Source organism: Erpetoichthys calabaricus, chromosome 9 (assembly GCF_900747795.2).
Source record: "Erpetoichthys calabaricus chromosome 9, fErpCal1.3, whole genome shotgun sequence".
NCBI lineage: Eukaryota > Metazoa > Chordata > Cladistia > Polypteriformes > Polypteridae > Erpetoichthys > Erpetoichthys calabaricus.
This window is the reverse complement of record NC_041402.2, coordinates 33,785,024-33,804,251: the sequence shown is the minus strand read 5'-3', so window position 1 is coordinate 33,804,251 and position 19,228 is coordinate 33,785,024. Positions and strand designations below refer to the sequence as shown.

General features: G+C 44.1%; 1 protein-coding gene and 1 long non-coding RNA gene across 2 annotated transcripts in view; one reads left to right on the top strand and one right to left on the bottom strand.

The window, feature by feature from the left end:
* The window catches only part of LOC127529182 (uncharacterized), a 333,856-nt gene extending 322,090 nt beyond the window's left edge, over positions 1–11,766 (top strand). The window contains exon 2 of the long non-coding RNA XR_007935865.1: positions 11,614–11,766. This is a non-coding gene — a long non-coding RNA (uncharacterized LOC127529182). The remainder of the gene's footprint in view (positions 1–11,613) is intronic.
* Positions 126–19,228, bottom strand: part of nkd1 (NKD inhibitor of WNT signaling pathway 1) — a 57,020-nt gene continuing 37,917 nt past the window's right edge. Inside the window, exons 6-10 of the mRNA XM_028809272.2 lie at positions 14,102–14,197; positions 13,688–13,835; positions 9,716–9,794; positions 9,447–9,574; positions 126–4,567 (exon numbers count right to left, since the gene is read on the bottom strand). Of these exons, the coding sequence (XP_028665105.2) occupies positions 4,047–4,567; positions 9,447–9,574; positions 9,716–9,794; positions 13,688–13,835; positions 14,102–14,197 (972 nt within the window). The 3' untranslated portion in view covers positions 126–4,046. The remainder of the gene's footprint in view (positions 4,568–9,446; positions 9,575–9,715; positions 9,795–13,687; positions 13,836–14,101; positions 14,198–19,228) is intronic.

The window sequence follows — 19,228 nt, the reverse complement described above, 5'->3', positions numbered from 1 at the left end:
TGCTGCTAAATTATTTTAATATTCATCAATGACGTTAGCAAGGTTCCGAAGTAAAACCTTTAAAGTGAAAGGGCTTTTAATATTTTCAGTGCTAAGAATTACAAGGATTTCTCTTGACACAGAACTCCCATTAAATAAATAGCACATTTAATCAAATCCATAAACTATACAGATTATTGATAAGAAGAATAGGACAACTGTTTAAAAGACGAACAAGATGGCGTGTCACCTTTCTGGTTCCACTGAACCTCATAATACAAACAGATCAAAGCAGAGAACATCTGGTCCAGGCTGACTGCTACTGACCACATCCTTGAAGCAGCATTTCCCCAAGTCAACTGGCCAAACTTATGTGGTCACTGGTCCAACTTTCCTCACTAGTCCAAGGGTTGTTAAATGAAGTGAGAACCATAAGCTGCAGCGACAGGGAAAATGCTGCAAGTGACAACCTTAAGCAAAGAAGAGGCAAACAACCACCATCAGATGGGAAGTTGGCCTCCACCAGCATTGGCCTTTCCTTTTCATTGTCCATCAGCATACAGGTGGCCACACCACAGCTTCCTGTCACTTACCAAGCTAGAGGCCGATGTGGCACAGCGAATGCGGCACCAGACTTTGCACCTACCTCTACTATTCTGGTCTGCTGACATTTGTTGTGCCAGTGGGGAATGCTACCTCCTCACTGCTCCAGAGTCCTGGCTTCAGATCTTGCATCCTTATGGAGATTACATGTTCCCCCTGTGTCCGTGTGGGTTGTAACATGCAGACAAGTCATGCAAGTGTGACAGCATCAGTGCCATTGTGAATGAATGGATGGATGGATGTCACTCCTCCAAATTATAAAGGTATCAAAGGTAACAGCACATGGTCCGAGCTGGTGTGAACACTTGGCTGTCTAAAGCTGTGCAGTCCGCCCCTCTGCCTGCGTCCAAGGTGCTACAATAGAAACACAATTTGACTTTCTGACATTTCAACATTTCAGCAATGAGGCAGGCCTCCATCATGGTGGACAGCAAAAGAAGTCAAACTGCGACCACCTATTTTAAGCAGAAGGCCGTGTAAAACACACAGCCATTTGGGACAAGCAAGGCTGTGACAATCCGTGGTCAATACATAAGGACAGGCCAGAGTGATGAGTAGTCAACAGAGGAGTCCACATTAGGTTATATGATGGTCAGTCATTGAGGGTGAGCCAGTGTCATTAGTGGTCAGTAGATAAAGCCAGTTTGGACGAGGGGTGGGAACTTAGAAAAATGAGTAATATGAGAAGAATGACCAAAGTAAAAATGTCCAAGTCACACAACACACCGCAGTAGTGGTCAGCAGATAACAACAGGTCAGACTGATGAGTGCTGCGACAGATGAAACCAAACAGAGCAGTCAAGGGGAGGCCAGAGTGATGAGTGAGCAGTAAAAGATTGCGGACAACGTAGTGATCAGTTATTGAGAATGGGCCGTTTCATATGTCATCTTGAGTGTACCGTATATACTCGCCTTTAAGTTATCCCCCAGGGCTTGATTTTACCGTATAATTTCTGGAATTTTATAATGTCGAATGTGGAAAACTCCCGCTATTGGTCCAAGAGATTATGATATGCTAACGCCCACCTGAGAGAGTAACCACAGGGCACCCGGACTTTTGTTTCTCTCTATTGTGCCTACGTGACCACACGGTATTACCTGAACTATTCCGAAGTGACGTTTGCACTGATTTGTGTTTTTCGTATCTCACACCCTCATACACCTTTATCGTAATAGCAGCCCTTATCTACGATGGAGCGTTCGATCAGAAGAAAATATGAAGCTGGTTTAAAATTAAAAGTCGTTGAAGTGGCGAAAGAAATTGGTAACTGCGCTGCTGCAACAAAATTGAATGTGTCTGAGAAACTGATGCGAGATTGGAGGAGGCAAGAAGATATAAAAAAAACAAAAAAACGGGCATATAAGTCGGGGTCTGATTTTATGATCGATTTTTCGGGTTTCAAGAGTATATACAGTATTTAGGATTGACCTGGTTTTTTTTTTTTTCTTATAGCTGTCTGTTTGATTGCCTTGTTATGATAAAATTAAAAAATGAGGTGAACCAGTGTGATGAGTAGTTAGCAGATAAGTCCGGGTAACTTTATGCCAATGTGTGGTCCGTTGAAGAGGATGGACCACAGTAAAGACTGATTAGTAGAAAAGTCCAAGTCATGGATGAGAGCTGTCAGCACGTCACAGTAATGGTCGACAGATAAGACTGATGAGTGCTCAAAGAGAAGAATCCACACAGAACAGAACAGGAACATTAGTGGATGATGAATGGACAGAGTAAGCAATGGGCGGTCACTAGAAGGAGAGAAAGCGTTAATCAAGACATTAGTGGTCAGTTAATGAGGATAACAATGTAGTAAACAGCAGATGAGTCCAGGTCAGGGTGCAGTAGAGAACTTAGCAAGAAAAGCAGTACTGCAACAATGGGTGATCAGTAGGCAAGAATGGCTTGGTAGTGACTGATCATAGAAAAGTCCATGTTAGAAAACAGAGTGGTCAACAGGATAAGTAATAGCACAGCAGTAATAGAACAAGAGAATCAGTGGTCAAGAGAGTAATTAGTGGTCAACAGAAGAGCCCAAGTCAAAGGGCAGAGAGAAGAAGGTAATCAGCCAAGGACAGGCTTGAGTAACGAGTGGTCGGTAAAGAGTCTTAGTTAGCGGCAGAACTAACATGGCGGTCAGGCCAGGATGTGTGATCAGTGCCGCATTCCAGGTCAGTGTAATAGGAAGCCAGCAATAGAACCTGTAGCACAGCCATCTATCAGGATCACAGTAGACAAACCAATACCAGAACAATCTGTGGCAAATGAGTGGTAAGAGGAAGAGTCCAGAGCAGAACAGAGGACAGTGAAGTCAGACCACAAATGAGAGGTCAGTGAAGGTTAGCAGGCCAGTGTAATGGAGAATTCAAGCCACAGTTACTAACCTGTAGGCCTGGCTAAACCCACACAATCTGGAATTTTCTGCTGTATTGAGTCGTGGCTGGCCAAAACATAGAGGGAGTTCCTGCTACACCTGAAGTGGGCGAATGCCCTCATGAAATCTGGCACTCTTGCCTCAGCTGCATTGCAATATGTCTGTCATCAGTTAAAGAACAAGGCCCAAAGTAGCAAATAAACAAGAGTCGGCCAGTTAAACAAAGAACCAACAGCAAAGTAATTAGTGGGCAGCAGAAGAGCACTGATCAAAGAATTCAAATTTGTGGCCACTGGTAGAAGACCCAACAGGAGAACCAGTAGCACAAAAAATCAATGTTCAGGAGAAGAAAAGACCAAGTCCAGAGTAGAAAGCGACCAATGTCTGTGGATGACTCTGGCCAGAGCAGTCAGCAGGCCACAGAGGAGTCCAGTTGACATGTGAGCTCAGATATGAGCAATAAGCGGGGCAGCACTTTTTGTGTAAACAGCACCGGGTCAATTCATTTCGGGTTCCATCCTGCTACACTTTATAGCTAAGTGCATTTAGCTGTGGGTCCACAAGATAACTGAAGTTCCTGATGGACAGACTCATCTTGGAATACCTGATTTGACTGAATACCGTCCAGCAGCGAATGAAGGAAAAACACCTGAGGAAACATTTATACTGTCCAGTCTGTCAGACGCAGGCTCCCAAGGAAGGCTGGGGACATCAAGACAGTGACATCTGGAACAGCTGGGGATGGCAGATATACAGCTGACTCACTTTACAGCCAACCACTATGGTCCATTAAAGGCCTCCATGCTTAAAGTCTTCTTGCTATCTATAGCATAACTCCATAAAAAGGAAGACCACCAGAAGGTCCGGGCATGTCCAGCTTCCATGTCTACATTAAAAGCAATCGTCTCAGTAGAAGTATATCCTACATGCCCCTCCCTAACTGGCCCATGTCATTGGTGTTAAATGTTGTAGACAAGGCTTTTGGCTTGGGTGACCCCACTTTATCCACCTCAGGTCTGCCAGTTCAGACCTAAAGAGATCTTCAACTTGAGTATTTGAGCCATGCAAATTGTCCTTGTCCAAGCCGTGCAAATATCAGGCCTGCTGGAAGTGGTGATAATGGTGGTGATGCTCATGATGGTGGTAGTGTTCATGCCTCTGGATCATCTGGCCAACACTGCCATCACACAGAAGTATGGGGTGCAGCATGTGGGGCAACGCGGGGGGCAAATAACGCCCTTGATCCTTCTCCAAAGCCGACACCGGGTAGACGTTGTTTTTAGTGTCTTTGCCCCTCTGTCTGTGTCTTCTGTAAGGGTCTGGAGAGGCTTGCACATGGGCAGAAGAAAGTATGTGGTTGGAGAAACCCAACTGGGGAGCACCTGTCCCCGAAGAGGAGACCTTGTTCCTTACGGCCCGCCCCGCACTCTTTCCCTGACCCTTGGGGGACCTCGTTGGGTGCCTGCTGTTGTCTTGAGCCGGCATAAATGAGGTGTCTAGCACAGCTTCAGCCTTCTGGGGTCTCCTGTGCATATTTTCAGACTCATGTGTCCGGGACTTGGCCTGGCTGACAGCCTGCATCAGATTGTCTGGTTTCACGTTCTCCAACTTGGCACCTGAAATGAGAAGCAAATGGTATCTTCAAACTGTGAGGACTTTACAACCAGCAGAAGTAGTTGTAATGTCAACGTGTCTGACACGATGACTCTCTCCAGTGCCATGTTGATCTTGACATGATGACACCACACACGTCAATAGTAAAGACAACACCAGACCCTCCATATCTGAGGTTTAAATAGGACGGTCAAGTCGACCTGCATACTCCCTGAGGAACTTCTATTCGTGGAATACCTGATTCAACCTTGATACAAGGAATGTTCAAAAAGTTTCCATATTTTTGTTGGAAACGGTGAAGGCAGGAGGAGTACTAATTGGTCGTGTCTGAGAGTGTCATGTGACTAGTTCTGTCTGGCAAGCCAGCTGCTCTTGCAGTTTAGTATCAGAGTTGTCACCCTGTGGTGAAGATGGCTGCCAAACTTATAAATTGCACCAAAGAGGAACAGCGTACTGTCATATGCTTTTTATGGGCAGAAGGTGTGCTGGGAGCAGAAATTCATCTCCGCATGTGTGCTCAGTATGGGGATAAAGTTCTCTCATGTAGAGTCGTCTATGAGTGGACTGAAATGGCCGTACTAGTGTGATGGATGCAGAGCGCTCTGGACATCCAGCTACAGCCACGACCATGAGGAGTGATGTGAAAGCAGTGGTACATCAGTGGCTACGTGCTCAACCAAAAACATTTTTTTGCTGATGCCATTAAAAAGTTGGTACAACGCTTGGAAAATTGCATTACAAAGACAGGTGACTATGTAGAAAAGTTATGTCATTTGTTTCTGAAATTCTTAATAAACAGAGTTAAAAAAGTGTGGAAACTTTCTGAACGTCCCTCGTAGCTTTAGTGATCAACGTTGAGGTGGACTTACCTTTTCCATGTGACAAATCTGCATTTTTGTCACTTTAGATTATGAGAATCAATACAGCTTGTCAATGTTATGTGTCGTTTGTCCAAGTAGATCACCTTTATGTGCAGGCACTGTTTGCTTGAAGGTCTACTGTTTGCTTGTTCAGATATGTAGTGAAAGTCAACCATTTCCATGGGGTCTCCTTACTTTTTCACATGACTCTCTTTAGCTAAACCTGACCTTTATGAATGTTTGCAATCTGGTATTCTCGCATTACACAGCAGTGAAGTAGTTAATGATGTCTTGTTAAGTGCCGGTGCTTCTCCTGCTCCTTCATCTTAGTATTGGCCTTTGACACTGAATATCGTAAAATTCTTCTATCTCACCTTTCTTCAATTATCATTTCAGGCACAGTTGTGTCCTGCTTTAAATCTTAACTGTCTGTTACAGCTGGTGGACATAAATCCCCTCCTGCCCGTCAAGCAAAGTGTATGTCAGGGATCAGCTCTTTTTCTAATAAACTGTATACGGTCCCTTAGGACAAATGATTCATCGACATGGTGTCGGCTTTCCTTGTTATGCAGATGACAATCAAATTTATCTCAATGCCAGGTCTGACACCAACCTGCCACAACAGCCAGAAATGCTTGAATGTTTTTCCGATGTTAACAGTTGGCTGGTTGCTAACTTTCTTAACGTGAATGCTGTTATTTGTTGACGCCTCTACGACTTCAGACTTTACATTGATGGTGTGCTGGTTCAGCCTTCACAAGTTGAGCACAATTTAGGTGACCTTTTCAGTTCCTCACTTACCTCACATTAGCTTGATTATCAGGAGCACTTATTATCACTTTCACTATATCACCTGACTTTGTGGAGGCCGAGGAGAGACGGCGACACGCTTGTGTGTTCTTTCGTTACCTCTCGTCTCAACCTCTGTAGCTCGCTGTTTGCTGAACTCCCTGTTAAAACACTCGCTGGACTGCCATATATCCATAAAACAGCTGCTAGAGTTCTCACACACACACACACCAAGCGTGCTGAACACCTCGGTCCTGTCCTTTATCATCTGCACTGGCTGTCTGTTTCGTCAAGGATGAACTCACGCTCAGTACTTATCAAGTGTTCTAGCTCCAACATATCTTGTTCAGCTACTTCATCACTATAATCCTCCATGTGCCCTTAGGTGCTCTGGTGTTGGCCTCATCATGGTCTTGTGTCACCAAAGGATAAAAATTTGATTGCTTTGCTCGCCAACCTCCCTGGCCTGCACTATGCACCAGCCACTTCGTGTCTCTGCCGTTTGCATATGTGGATTTCACTTTCACCAAACAACAAAACTTTTCATTCTCACGGATACGCCTCTTCATTGGGAAGAAACTCTACTTTTCCCTGATGGCAACACGAATTAGACGATCTACAAGTCTCTAACTTAAAGTTTAAAACCAAACAATATATTGGATCTCTTTTCGCTGTTCCATTATTTCACCGAGTAATCATTTCCATCTGTTTGAGCTAATGTGATCTTTACTATCATTTTTTTGAGACTTTCAAATTTTATTACTTTCATTATATCTAACCTGCTCTGCATGTGTACCGCGCCAATGTTTTTGAATTCTTTATGACATTCTACTTTGTCATCTACTCTTTGTCTTTTATTTCCGGCCCGGACATGGTTAAATCTCTTGGCACAAAGTCTCGTCTCGCAGGACTTGAAAGTCACATCTCGTCCCAGGCTAAAAAGTCTCATCTTGTCCCAGGATTTTTTTATTACAATAGAGAGATATCATTCAGTGCCATGGGCCTCTGCATTTGGAACTCCTTACCTCAGCATTTGAGAGACTACTCTTCACTTTTATCTTTGAAAACATTTCTGTTCAATCGGTATCTTTCTTCAGTCTTAGATTTTTAACCCTTATAGAATGTGGCCATATTGTATGTTCTGTTTGTTCATTCTGTTGTGTAACTGCTTTTAAATATTGCAAATTGTGTCCTTGGATTTCAGAAATTCACAATATAAATTAACTCTGGGGCAGCACGTGGCGCAGTGAGTAGTGCTGCTGCCTTGCAGTTGGGAGACCTGGGGACCTGGGTTCGCTTCCCGGGTCCTCCCTGCGTGGAGTTTGCATGTTCTCCCCGTGTCTGTGTGGGTTTCCTCCGGGCACTCCAGTTTCCTCCCACAGTCCAAAGACATGCTGGTTAGGTGGATTGGCGATTCTAAATTGGCCCTAGTGTGTGTGTGGGTGTGTTTGTGTGTGTCCTGCGGTGGGTTGGCACCCTGCCCGGTATTGGTTCCTGCCTTGTGTCCTGTGTTGGCTGGTTTTGGCTCCAGCAGACCCCCGTGACCCTGTGTTCAGATTCAGCGGGTTGGAAAATGGATGGATGGAAATTAACTCTGTTATTATTATTATTATTGTTAAACAACTCCAGAAATGCTATCATAGGTGACAGCACTCTCCCACTGTTGGAGGCCTGTGGGATGCCAAAGGCAAGGGGCACAACAAAGCTCTTCTCCATCCGAGATTGTATTGTAATGTTCTTTGCATTGTAAGGAAGTTAACAGCATTACATAAAATAGACTGATTGACTGAATGACACCAGAACATTCAAAGGCCCCAGGTTCTGATTGAAATGACACCCAGATTGCATTTTGGAAGCTGTGGCCTGCTGCTTCTGATTCAGAGAATTCTAACTAGAGTGGCATGGACATCCACATCCATTTGATGAAGTCAAAAAAAGTGACCCCAAGTTACAAACACCCAAAGGTGTTGAAGGGGAGTAGCTTAGCATTCATATACTGCAGGGATCCCCAACTCCGGTCCTGGAGGGCCCCAGTGGCTGCAGGTTTTCATTCTAACCCTTTTCTTAATTAGTAACCTGTTTTGGTCCTAATTAACTTCTTAATTCTTAATTGTTTCATTTTTCTTAATTAGCAGCCAAGCAATAATATGATACAAAATGAAACAAAACAGGACTGGCAAAATGTGTCAATCATACAATATCTGAAAATAAAGAAAGATGAAGGTCTCAGAAATGTTGATCTGCTCAGTGCTCTCAGAAAGGAGAACATTTTGGAAATGTCTGCTGTTGCACAATGAGAGCGGCAACAAGCCATGGAATTAAAGAACGGGTTTAATTAACAACGAGAATTGGCGCGTAATTAAGCAACTGATTGGAGTGAAATAGGTTGGAGTTTGAGGCCCTGACTTAGTTGGACTTCTGTTGACTCACTCACTTCACATTTCATTTCTGTTTGGGTGCCATTTTATGAAAGAAGTGAAGCAATTCAGAGGAACGATGAAAAAACAACTCAATTAAAATTAATTCAAAAGAAGTTAATTAGCAGCAAAAACAGGTCACTAATTAAGAAAAGGGTTAGAATAAAAACCTGCAGCCACTGGGGCCCTCCAGGACCGGAGTTGGGGATCCCTGATATACTGTATAAACTCTCATTTAAGTTCATCCACGGATAAGTCGGGCATTGATTTTACCGTATATTTTATAATGTCGGTCGTATAAGTCGAATGCGGAAAACTCCCGCTATTGGTCCAAGGGATTCCGATATGCTAACGCCCACCTGAGAGAGTAACCACGGAGCACACGGCTCTTTGTTTCTATGTATTGCGCCTACGTGACCACACAGTGATACCCGAACTGTTCTGAAGCGACATTTGCACTGATTTGAGTTTTTTGTATCTCACACCCTCATACATCTTTATCATAAGAGCATTCCTTTTCAACGATGGAGCATTCGATCAGAAGAGAATATGAGAAACTGATATGAGATTGGATGAGGCAAGAAGATGTAAAAAAAAAAAATTAAGTATCGCATTTTATGAATGGGCATATAAGTCAGGGTCTGATTTTATGATTGATTTTTCGGGTTTCAACACCCGAGTATATATGGTAACTAGAACTGGGGGGACTTGTACGCGAGGTTGTGGGGGGCAGCTCTACCCAGTGTGACTCTCCACTAACCCCTCCATAAAGTGCTGCTGGAGGCACAAAGCTCCACTTCTCATGCCCAGCTTACCCAGTCCAGCCTGTGACATGTAGTTTTCAATGCCAGCCAGGTCCAGGTAGTGATTCCTTCTCTCCAGATTCTCATCAATGGCATGCTGGCAGCAGCCCTCCTGTGCGTGGTAGTCGCCGAGACGACACCTATAAGGAAACAAGGACACTATAAGATGACGGGCTAAGCTGTACCCCCTGCAAATAAAGCACACTTCCTTTGTGGTAAAGTAAGGTTGACATGGTGGGGCATCACTGATAATCCTAGCACCACAGTTCTAACATACTCACCGCAGAGGAGCACGGAGTTTCTTGCCTGAACTCCTAGACTCTGTCTTGCAGTCCATTTTACGCCTCGAAATGGGGGCATCTGAGTGAAAGAAGAAAACATGGAGCTCAGCATTGTATACTGTGGCCCCTGTATTCAGTGCCAGCCATTAAACAGGATCCACACCAAGGAGGGAATGTCCCCAGCTTTGAATGTGTGACCCCACAAAGACAGAACACCATGACAGCTCACAACCCAAGGTGTTCTCTTTTAAGAAGTTTTCCTTATCCTTCTGTGTTTAAAATCAAACTAATCTAAATGGGGTCATGGGGAGCTCATGTCTACCCAGGAAACAGCAAGCACAGGTAAGAATGTATTACTATTATTGTTATTATTTATTATTTGACTGATGCCTTTATCTAAGGCAACTTACAACATGTGAGATATAATTGGTTGTGTTTCTTTTGTTCCTCTAATTAGAGCACAGGCAGGTGAAGGGACTTACTCATAGTCACATGGTGTCAGTAGTGGGATTTGAACCCACAACCTCGGGATATGAAGTCCAAACAGTAACCCCAATACTGCCTGCCATTTTAGATTTAGCCTTACATGGGGCAGTTGTGCTATGCAGGGGACACTTGTGCATAACCCTTTCACACTCCCAGTGGTCACAACAGCCATCAAGGTCACCCAATACCCTAATAAATCTCTGCAATATGAGTAAACAAAGTGTGAACCTCTACCTGACAAAATACACCAAATGTGAGTCTATGCATAAACTGGATTCAGCTACTGTATATTACATCCAGGTTGGGACCTTCCATATAGTCAAACAAGGCGGTCACCTAGTGTGGACAAGTCCTCATCTTGTGGCATTTTGTCAACTATACTAGACGTAGCTAGTGGCATCAGGAGAGAGTGGCTTTGGGTGATCTTTGGGGCCCAGCCCCTGATATTCCCAGCTGCGTCCCTCTCTTAACAGGTCAGATCAGGTCAGGGAGCATGCAGTGGTACAGCACATTGCCGCACCCACCTCATGACGAAACAGCTCAGGATCCTGGTTGGCAACCCCCCAGGCAGACACACGGTCCAGTCCCACCCTCCAAAAATGACCCTCTATCTGCCGCAGCCAGGTTTTTTGTGGGCGTCCCCTTGGCCTGGTCCTCAACAATGAGGGTCCTGTGAGCCAGATCAATCTTGGGGAATCGCGCCACATGGTCATTGTACCTTAACTGATGCTTCCTCACAATGAAGGTAATGTGCCTCATTTAGGACTCGGCAACCGCTCATTTGACGCAAAATCAAACCAACGGTACCCAAGGATTTTCCGGAGAGACACAGAACCAAAGGAGTCCAGTCTTCGTCTCAGGTAACTGGTTAGGGTCCATGTCTCACAACCATATAGCAAAACAGGAAGCACCAGGACTCTATAGACTTGGACCTTTGTCCTTTTGCAGAGATATCAGGAGAGCCACACACCCCTTTCCAGCGACCTCATGACCCCCCCATGCTCTCCCAATCCGTATACTGTCTTCATAGGAAGAGTCACCTGAGACATGAATGTCACTGCTGAGGTAAGGAAACTTCTTGATGAGGTCAACACTCTCTCCACAAACAGTCACACTGCTGATGGCTGTGCCCAAGAGGTCATTAAAGGCCTGGATCTTGGTTTTTATCATTATTTTTAATCATAACACATTATTTTAACATGGCCTTCTCATAACTTCAGTTTAATTTAATCCTGATACTCTGTATATCCAATTCATTATAATAACTATTCATGGTGGCTCTAAAATCTGTACTAACCCCTACTCTCTCTTCTGTTTCTTTTTCCGTTTTTTTTTTGTGATGGTGACCTGCGCCACCACCATCTACTCAAAGCATCATGATGTTCCAACATTGATGGATTAAAAGCCAGAAGTCTGCATGACCATCATCATCAAGCTCTTCTGTGAGAACCCTAAATACAAAGAGGACTGTTTCATTTATGTGAGGTAGAATGCCCAGAGGGGACTGGGCGGTCTCATGGTCTGGAACCCCTGCAGATTTTATTTTTTCTCCAGCCGTCTGGAGTTTTTTTTTGTTTTTTCTGTCCTCCCTGGCTATCGGACCTTACTCTTACTCTATGTTAATTAATGTTATCTTATTTTAATTCTTACTTTGTCTTTGCCCCACAGCTGCTGGACCCCACAACCCTGCCCAACACCCAGTCCATGTAAGCATTGAACAGAGTAGGAGCAGAAACACACCCCTGATGACCTCCAAAATCAACTGGGAAAAATGCAGAGGTTCTGCCTCCTCTCTGCACAGCACTCACAGTACCAGTGTACCGGCCTCTCTCCATACCATTCCAAACCCCCATTCTTCAATCTGACATCCAGAGGTGGCTATTGCAATCCAAACACTGGTGCTCAGTACCACACCAAGGAGGACACTTTGTTATAATATCTGGGTAACAGCGTGCTCAAAACACCCCCAGACTCTTCCACAGGCTATATGTTTAACAATTGTCTTCAAGACTCCATGGTCTGGGCTTGACACTCGCACTTTTGCCTAGGGTTGTAAAACAGCTAGAGCCAGCGCTGTTTACAAGTGTGAGTGAGTGGGTCCACCAATGAATGGGTACCCCATCCAGAACTGGTTTCAGCCATGTTCCCGATGCTGCCTAGAGTTTGAGAAGGTTAAGTTGTGTTGTATGGAAGTGACCCAATGTAGATAATTGTGTGAGCGGGCCTTGCGATAGACTGGCACCCCATCCAGGACTGATAAATGACCAAGTATGGCACCCTGCGATTCTGAATTGAAATAAGAGTGTTTGAGAATGTCACATTGAATGTGACTGTATAGGCGTGATTGGGCACCTGTCCAGTCTCTGGATGTTAGTTTCTACTTTACACCCAGTGCTGGCAGATTAATGTCGGCCACTCAGCCTGAGATAAGATAGAGGGGTTTTGAAACTGTTATGATATTTTGAGTGTGATTGCATATGTGCGAGCCCTCTGATGAACACTCACCCCATTTGGGACTGGTTAATGACCGAGTCTATCACCCTTCAATCCTGAATTAGATTAAGTGTGTTCAGGAATATGACATGATAAGTGTGATTATATGTGCTGTGGCGGACGGCCAGCAGCTCATCCTGGCCGGGACGCCCCTGAGATGGAAGGATGGGGGAAGGCAGCTTTTCCAGGACATTGCCTCCCCTTGGCAGCTCCCCTAGAGTGTAACAATTTCCTGGATTCCCGCAGGACATCCTGGGACTTGGAGTGCGGTTTCTCAGCCCTGTAGGGTACCGTGGGTGCTGCCAGGAGGAGCTGTGAGAGGACCGGAGGAGCCATGCCTCATCCATAGCCCGGAAGTACTCTTAAGTCACGAGGACGGGAGCCCTGAAATACTTCTGGGCTGAATAAAAAAGGCAATTCTCCATCCGGGTCAAGGACTTTTTAAAGGACTGATGGAAACCCAGCAAGTGAGCCGGAGTCGGGTGGAAAAGGACGGAGCTTGCAAGAGAGGAGTGGAGGCCGCAGAAGAAAAGGAAAGAGAAGGACTGTGAGGAATATTGTTGTTGGTTTGGGCACTGTGTGTCGTGCAGAGAGAAAATAAACGTGTCTTTGGACGTCTAGCGGTCTCAGTGTTTGTCTGTGTCCAGACTGATCCTTCACAGCGCGTGAGTGGGCTCTGTGATGAGCTGGCAGTTTTGTTGGTTTGTACTTTGCACCCAGTGCTGATGCAGTACGGTCTATCCCACACCCTTGACCCTGAAACTTGATTAAGTGGCCTTAGAAGCTTAGACCTCCCTACACTTAAGCACCCCACCGCCATCATTAACATGTTCACACTGTCAGAGTAGAACAGCTTGGGCAAGAACGGTCCATTCAGCCCAATAATCTTGTCAATCCCAATCACCTGTAACTTCTCCAATGGGACATCAAGTCAACTTTCTCTTTTCAAGTTCTAACTCTATTCTATGGAGAGTGTGCAGCTATGCCATGTACCAGTCAAATTTTGCGAAGTGCTTTTCCTCTTCTGGCTGGCATCTGGAGACACTGTTAGCTTGACCTGGAGCGTCTTACTGGTATGTGGAGAGTGGTTCACAGAAGCACCAACAACCTCATAGATAGTGTGCAGCAAACTGGTGATGTCCTGGAAGAAAGCAGAAGCCCCATAGAATAACACACATCAGTGCCAAAGGAGATTGTACCACACTGCCAACTCCGACATGCATCTGCCCTTTTTTCGCCCTCTTATACAAATTCCAACCACACCCTTACCAGTCTCTCCTTGTCAAAGTCTTTCCACCCTTAGCAGTCAAGCACTACATTTCACGAGGTCTAAACCAGGTTCTGAATCTCCAAAAGCAGAATCAGACACAGAAAGTAATTGGCAGAGACCCAGAAGGAGATACTTACCTCCCGAGTGACCTTTCCACTGTTGTCAAAGTCGTAGAGGGTGAAGGTCCACTCTGGCTGGTTGTCCTCTTCCAGGGACATGTCACATTCAAGACCCTAGGAAAATGTCATGGTTAAAGTGTAGTCCCCAGTAACACTGAGAAAGACAAAGATGAAGATGGGAGGGAGCATTTGTGTCAAAAGACAAGGCCATAACTCCTGCATAGAATAGCTGCAGAACAAGGCCATGGCGCATGTGTAAATAAAGGGCGTCAAACTCAGTGAGTGGGGGGCGACAGTGGCTGTAGGTGTTGGTCTCAGACACCTTCTGCATTAGTAATAAATTACTGTGCTGCTAATGGGACAGACCGTGTTTCCATCATTTCAACTGACTTGCATTTAAATTATTTAATCATTTTCTTTAACCAGCAGCCAGACAAGCCAAGTCTTTCATGTAATGTCTGACTCAGTGAAATATCAGAAAAGAGTGAATATCTGAGAAATACTGATTTGGTGTGGTGCATATAGAATTGGGATGGAGATCTCTCTAGATCGGTTCGCAGCTGAGTGTGAAGCGGCTGGGATGGGAATCAGCACTTCCAAATCCGAGACCATGGTCCTCAGCCGGAAAAGGGTGGAGTGCCCTCTCAGGGTTGGTGGCGAGATCCTGCCCCAAGTGGAGGAGTTCAAGTATCTCGGGGTCTTGTTCACGAGTGAGGGAAGAATGGAGCGTGAGATCAACAGGCGGATTGGTGCGGCATCCGCAGTAATGCGGGCTCTGCATCGGTCTGTCGTGGTGAAAAAGGAGCTGAGCTGCAAGGCGAAGCTCTCAATTTACCAGTCGATCTATGTTCCTACCCTCACCTATGGTCATGAGCTATGGGTTGTGACCGAAAGAACGAGATTGCGAATACAAGCGGCTGAAATGAGGTTTCCTCTGCAGGGTGTCTGGGCTTTCCCTTAAAGATAGGGTGAGAAGCTCAGTCATCCGGGAGGGGCTCAGAGTAGAGCCGCTGCTCCTCTGCATCGAGAGGAGTCAGATGAGGTGGCTCGGGCATCTGATCAGGATGCCTCCTGGACACCTCCCTGGTGAGGTGTTCCGGGTACGTCCAACCGGGAGGAGGCCCCGGGGAAGACCCAGGACACGCTGGAGGGACTATGTCTCCCGGCTGGCCTGGGAATGCCTTGGGATTCCCCCGGAAGAGCTAGAAGAAGTGGCCAGGAAGAGGAAAGTCTGGGCATCTCTGCTCAAGCTGCTGCCCCCGCGACCCGACCTCGGATAAGCGGAAGAGAATAGATGGATGGATGGATGGATGGATGGAGATTTCTGAAAAAGAAAATCAGTTTTGGAAATGTCTGGTGTGGTAGAATGAAGATTAGTATTAAGGTACAGGATTAAATAATGGACATATTTAAATGGTGGCCCTCCAGAGCAGTTTGAGACCTCTGAGTTACTGTAGCTGGTCATCTGTTGACTTGCTTTGCATCCCTTTATTGTTTGGCTAAACAGTTAAGCAAGTCAATTATAATAAACAGCAGTAAGATGCTTAATAATTAGGAAAGTGGCTAGAATAAAAAAGTTTAGCCACTACGGCCCCTCTGTCAGTGAGTTTGACACCCCGGCTGTTAAGATAATGAAATGGAAACCCACAACTTGGCATTCTGTACTTTGGTATAAGATGGTATGGAGAAGACATACAAAATGCCAGAACTTTATCACTAAAGGGCGACAGTGAACACCTTCAAGTCACTGACAGCAATAAATGTGAATACCCGTGATCTCTTGGTGTATTGTCTCTAGACAACTTTTACATTACATTGTAAGAAACTAGCAACACCTCTAGCTCTGGGGTAAAGCCATGGTGCATGCTGAGTAAGGCTGAGTAAGCCACACTTACTCACCACCACCATCACCTCAGCCACCTTTACATTCAAAGAGACATTCAGGGATGTGCCCTTTATAATTTAAAACAAAACAACAAAGACACTCAGTGGACATATTATTAGGTACATCTGCTCATTAATCTAAATAGCCAACATGGTGGCTCCAGCTCATCTTCTTCTATAATACGCTACCGTGGCTGTTCGTTTGTCTGTCCAGGATTTTAAATCACCTGTAGTTCGCAAACCGTTTCACCTATTGACTTGAAATTTGGTACAAATATACTACGTGACGTCTACTATCTGCTTTCGGGGTGATGATTTTATTACTCCTTTTATTTTTATTTTATTTTATTGTAGAATCAACTCTCGGCAGCGCACAGCAGGGCGGCCGTGCGGCACATGCATATGGGCGCCATTTTCATTCCCTACCACTTTCACTAATCATTCTTGAGGCAGATTGAAGACTTAAGTGCCAGATTAAGTGAAAAATTAAAGAAAACATACTAAGTAATTGCAACACAAAAACTAACTTAATCAGTTTTAACGCGAAAAGATGCCAACGAAAGAAGCAGCGGGCTGCTAGGGTGGAGTAAAGAAGAGCTGCTCAGGAAGCAGCAAGCGCTTCAACCTCTGAGCAAATGAATGCTAAATGTACAGAGAAAGAGGATGAATACTATAGTCAAGTGTATTCACTGCACGTTATTGTGCAGTGCGCCGTTACTGGTATATATATATATATATATATATATATATATATATATATATATATATATATATATATATAGCATGCAAACTTGGTTTAGTCAGTGGCGGAGCTAGGGGCGGTCCGTCCCGTGGCAGCACATTTTTGGGGGTGGCATTATTGGCCAAAAGGGCTCAGTACAATTCGTGTGTAAGCAGCAGGGTTCAGAAAAATATCACTCATGAATGAAAAACGTAAAATTCTCTGATTTTTATGCTTCAAAAATAATTTTCAGTCTGTCCTTCTGTGACGGCATCAGACACAGCAATTGAAATTTATGAGGCAATAACAAAAATAACCATAAACATTACACCGATAATAATTTCTAGGAAGATAAACAACTAATTTATAATTTCGTTTTGTTATCAATCTGAATGTGTTCTTGCTCTGCGCAGAAAACATCCCCACCTATCACTTGTACACTACACTGGTTCTGGTTTTCGCAGCGTAATTATATTAAACTAATAATTAGAACACAGCTCATCAGTGTGCCTATACTATATTCTTGTCTAGTTGATGCTTGTAAATAATTATATGTGAAAAATTATTGCTGTTTCTCTATATATGAATAAATCTATGCAAAATTTATCTTAATTTTTCTCTATACGTCATTTTAATTTTCTACTTAAATAAGTTAACATATTCAGATATGTTGGAGGGCAGCAAATTGAAGCACCGTCCTGCCCCGAGCAGCACGGACTCGAGCTACGCCACTGGGTTTAGTTGTTGTTTTACCAAACAATCAGAATGGGCATGATGCGTGATGCACAGTAAGTCACTTTGCTTGTTGTTGGTGCCACATGTTGTGGTTCCACCATCTCAAAACCAGCTGCCCTTCTGAGACATTCCGCAACATTCTCAGCAGAATTTATTGGACAGCTACTGAACAAATACTCAGATAATAGATGTCTTTACAATGTGGTGTGCAGAAGGGCATCTGTGAATATAAAATGCTTTGCAGACAATGGCTGGGTCACTTCAGTCAACTAAGAACATGATGATGAGGCTACAGTGGCCATGGGACAACCAAAAGTGGATGATTAAAAATTGGAAAAAAGCCATCTGGAATAGTGAGTCTCAAATTCTGCTGCCACCTGCAGATGGTAAGGCCAGAATTAGTTAATGACAGCAAGAATTCATGGTGTCAACAGTATAAGCGGACGGTGCTAGTTTAAAGGTGTGGGGATTGCTTTCTTGGCACACATTAGGCCTCTAAATATGAGCTGAGAGTGATCGGAATGGCACAGCACACCTAAGAATCTCCGCTGACCATGTGCCTCCGTTTAGAGCCACAGCCACCCTCTTTCTCACACGGATACCTCCAGCAGGATATTGTACTATATGACAATGCACACATCATCAGGCTGTGTCCACAAACATGGCAGTGACTTCAATCACACCATGTGTGTAACATGACTGACCATCTGGAGCAAGAGGGGGTGGGTGTGGCAAGGCTGAAATATGAACAGAAGGCGCCCAATTGGTCACGAGAGGGAGAAGGGAGAAGGTTCTCCTTCTGCAGAACTGAGCACAAGTCTGAAGGGAATTCCTTACTGGTGACAACATCCAACCAGGGAAACACGGTGTACTGGAAAGTGAAAACTGGGAATAATTATTTGTAGATTGTCTTTATAGATTAAGTTTGAGCCATACTTTTTATTTTAATTTTAAAAAGAATAATGTTTAATCTGGAAGTAAATAAGCTGAATAAGCCACTTCCACCTGGGGAGCAATTAGGACCAGATGGATAAACTGAACCAGTAAAAGCTCATCTCTGCCCAAAGTTGTTAGCCCCTGTCATGATGATCTGGACTTTGTATTGTGGCCAGAATATTAGTAAAATCTATAAATGTACAAAAGAAAAGTTATTTATTTGAGTCAAAATCACGCAATTCTATAAATACGTAAAAGAAAAATTAATTATTATTTAACGGAGTAAAAATCATGAAATGAGAAGATATTTTAGTTTATAATTTAAAAATGGAATAAGAATCTGAAAATCTAACAACATCACATTAAAGTTTGATAAACTCTGAAAAGAACGATACCAAACATATATATGTAAGTTTTAAAATAAGGCCGATGTAAAGTGTGACAAAAAACGTGACATAAAATCGTTGCACAAAATCGTTGCACTTTTAGGCTTAGGATTTTATATATAGAGAGTAGATAAATATTATACGTATTTTCCATGGCCTCTAAAAATAATGCAAGTAGCGTTTTTGGGGTTTCAGAGGTCAAGGAATTTAATGTCTGGTCTGTTTTTTTGGTTTAGAACGTTTCATTCTGAAAAATCTCTTCTCAGGGTGCCATTTTATTTTACGTATCAGTGCCGCCATTGTTTGCTGTAGTGCGGGGTTGCCAGACTCTTGCTAGGTGTGACGTTCAGGCATCTGTGAAGCTTGACATAATTACTGCAATGGTATAATGGTCAGCGTCATACACTTCTTTACTGTCCAAGTCTGTTAAAGATTTCTCTGGATATAAATTGTTTCCTGCTCTTTCAATTTGATTCACATCTT